This window comes from Terrapene carolina, unplaced genomic scaffold (assembly GCF_002925995.2).
Source record: "Terrapene carolina triunguis isolate 2854851 unplaced genomic scaffold, T_m_triunguis-2.0 Scaffold360, whole genome shotgun sequence".
NCBI lineage: Eukaryota > Metazoa > Chordata > Testudines > Emydidae > Terrapene > Terrapene triunguis.
In genome coordinates, this window is record NW_020664711.1 from 31,354 (window position 1) to 33,281 (window position 1,928).

General features: G+C 48.3%; 1 protein-coding gene across 1 annotated transcript; it reads left to right on the forward strand.

Moving 5' to 3' along the window:
- The first annotated feature begins 364 nt into the window (after positions 1–364).
- LOC112106892 (olfactory receptor 52E4-like) lies at positions 365–1,312 on the forward strand. The gene has a single exon (XM_024200365.3). The coding sequence runs from the start codon at positions 365–367 to the stop codon at positions 1,310–1,312; it is 948 nt and encodes a 315-aa protein (XP_024056133.3).
- Positions 1,313–1,928: the final 616 nt, after the last annotated feature.

Consider the following 1,928-nt stretch of genomic DNA (forward strand, 5'->3'; position numbering starts at 1 on the left):
TTGTCTATCCCATTATAAGGCATATCCACCCTAGTGGTTCCTGCTGGTGCCTATTATCATTTCCTACACACGGAGCACCATAAAAGATGGAATTTGCATAAGTAGGGTAATTTTTTCATAATTAATTTATCTGAATAACGAAAATGTCATTTTCAGTGTGTGAAGAGTGACCAATCTGTTTCTCTCATGACAACAGCCTCCAGTAGTGCATGTAGTGTCTAATATTAACATTGTTTCTCCATCCAGGCATTTGTACTGTGACCATCACCCTAGACCCTGGGCACATACAGGAAGTCAGGGGAACATACGGTACATGCAGGAGACACCGTTCAGCCTCAGAGTTGGACACCTTCTCCCCTACTCCATGTCAGATTCCAACATAACCAAATTCACCAACCCCTCCACCTTTATCCTGCTGGGAATTCCTGGCCTGGAGACGGCCCATGTCTGGATCTCCATCCCCTTCTGCACCATGTACGCCATAGCCATCTTCGGGAACTTCACCATCCTGTGCATCGTGAAGACGGAGCCGAGCCTCCACAGGCCCATGTACTATTTCCTCTGCATGCTGGCTGTCTCTGACGTGGTTGTATCTACATCCATCCTGCCCAAAATGCTGAGCATCTTCTGGTTCAATTCCAGGGAGATCGATTTCGGTGCCTGTCTCACCCAGATGTACTTCATTGCCTGCTTCTCATCGATGGAATCTGGGATCCTAGTGGCCTTGGCTTTTGATCGCTACGTGGCCATCTGTAATCCCCTGAGACATTCCACCATCCTGACAAACCCCATGGTGGCCAAGATCGGTCTCACTGTGGTGCTGCGCAGCAGCATACTCGTACTACCCAATCCCTTCCTGGCGAGGCGGTGTCCCTATTATAGAACCAACGTCATCCCCCATACCTACTGTGATCACATATCTATGGTCAAGTTGGCCTGTGCTGACATCAGTGCCAGTAATTACTATGGCCTGTCTTTGGCATTGTTCATCACAGGTCTGGATGTGTTTTTTATCACCGTGTCCTATACTCAGATTCTCAGGGCTATCTTAGGCCTCCCCTCAAAGGACACCTGGCTCAAGACTTTTGGGACCTGCGGCTCCCACCTCTGTGTGATCTTAGCCTTTTACATCCCAGCTCTCTTCTCCATCCTGACACAGCGATTTGGCCACAATGTGCCCCTACATTTCCATGTTCTCAGTGCCAACATGTACCTCCTGGTGTCCCCCATGCTAAACCCCATCATCTATGGGTTGAGGACCAAACAGATCCGGGACAGGCTGCTCCGGCTCTTTACTCATAAAGGGACCTAAAGTTTTCCTCTGGTTTTCTGGAGTGCAGAGAACATATGAACAGCCATATTGGGTCAGACCAGAGGTCCATCTAGCCAGTATCCTGTCTCTGACAGTGGTCAATGCCAGCTGCTCTAGAGGGAAGGAATTGAACAGGAAATAATGAAGTGATCCATTCCCTGCCGCTCATCCACAGCTTCTGACAAACAGAGGCTAGGGACACTGTCCGTGCCCATCCTGGCTAAAAGCCATTGATGGGGTGGCCACATCTGCATGCAGTATTCAAGATGTGGGTGTATCATGGATTTATATAGAGGCTGTCAAGGCTGCTTCCCCACTCTGAACTTTAGGGTACAAATGTGGGTGCCTGCATGAAAACTTCTAAGCTTAACTACCAGCTTAGATCTGGTCCGCTGCCACCACTCTCAATGCTAATTCCCTTCCCTGGGTAACCTTGAGACACTCTTCACCAATTCCCTGGTGAATACAGATCCAAACCCCTTGGATCTTAAAACAAGGAGAAATTAACCATCCCCCCTCCTTCCTCCCACTAACTCCTGGTGGATCAAGATCCAACCCCCTTGGATCTAAAAACAAGGAAAAATCAATCAGGTTCTTAAAAAGAAGGCTTTTAATT

Excerpts from the sequence above, each read along its gene's own strand:
- LOC112106892 (XM_024200365.3), top strand. The coding sequence starts at position 365 with ATGTCAGATTCCAACATAACCAAATTCACCAACCCCTCCACCTTTATC.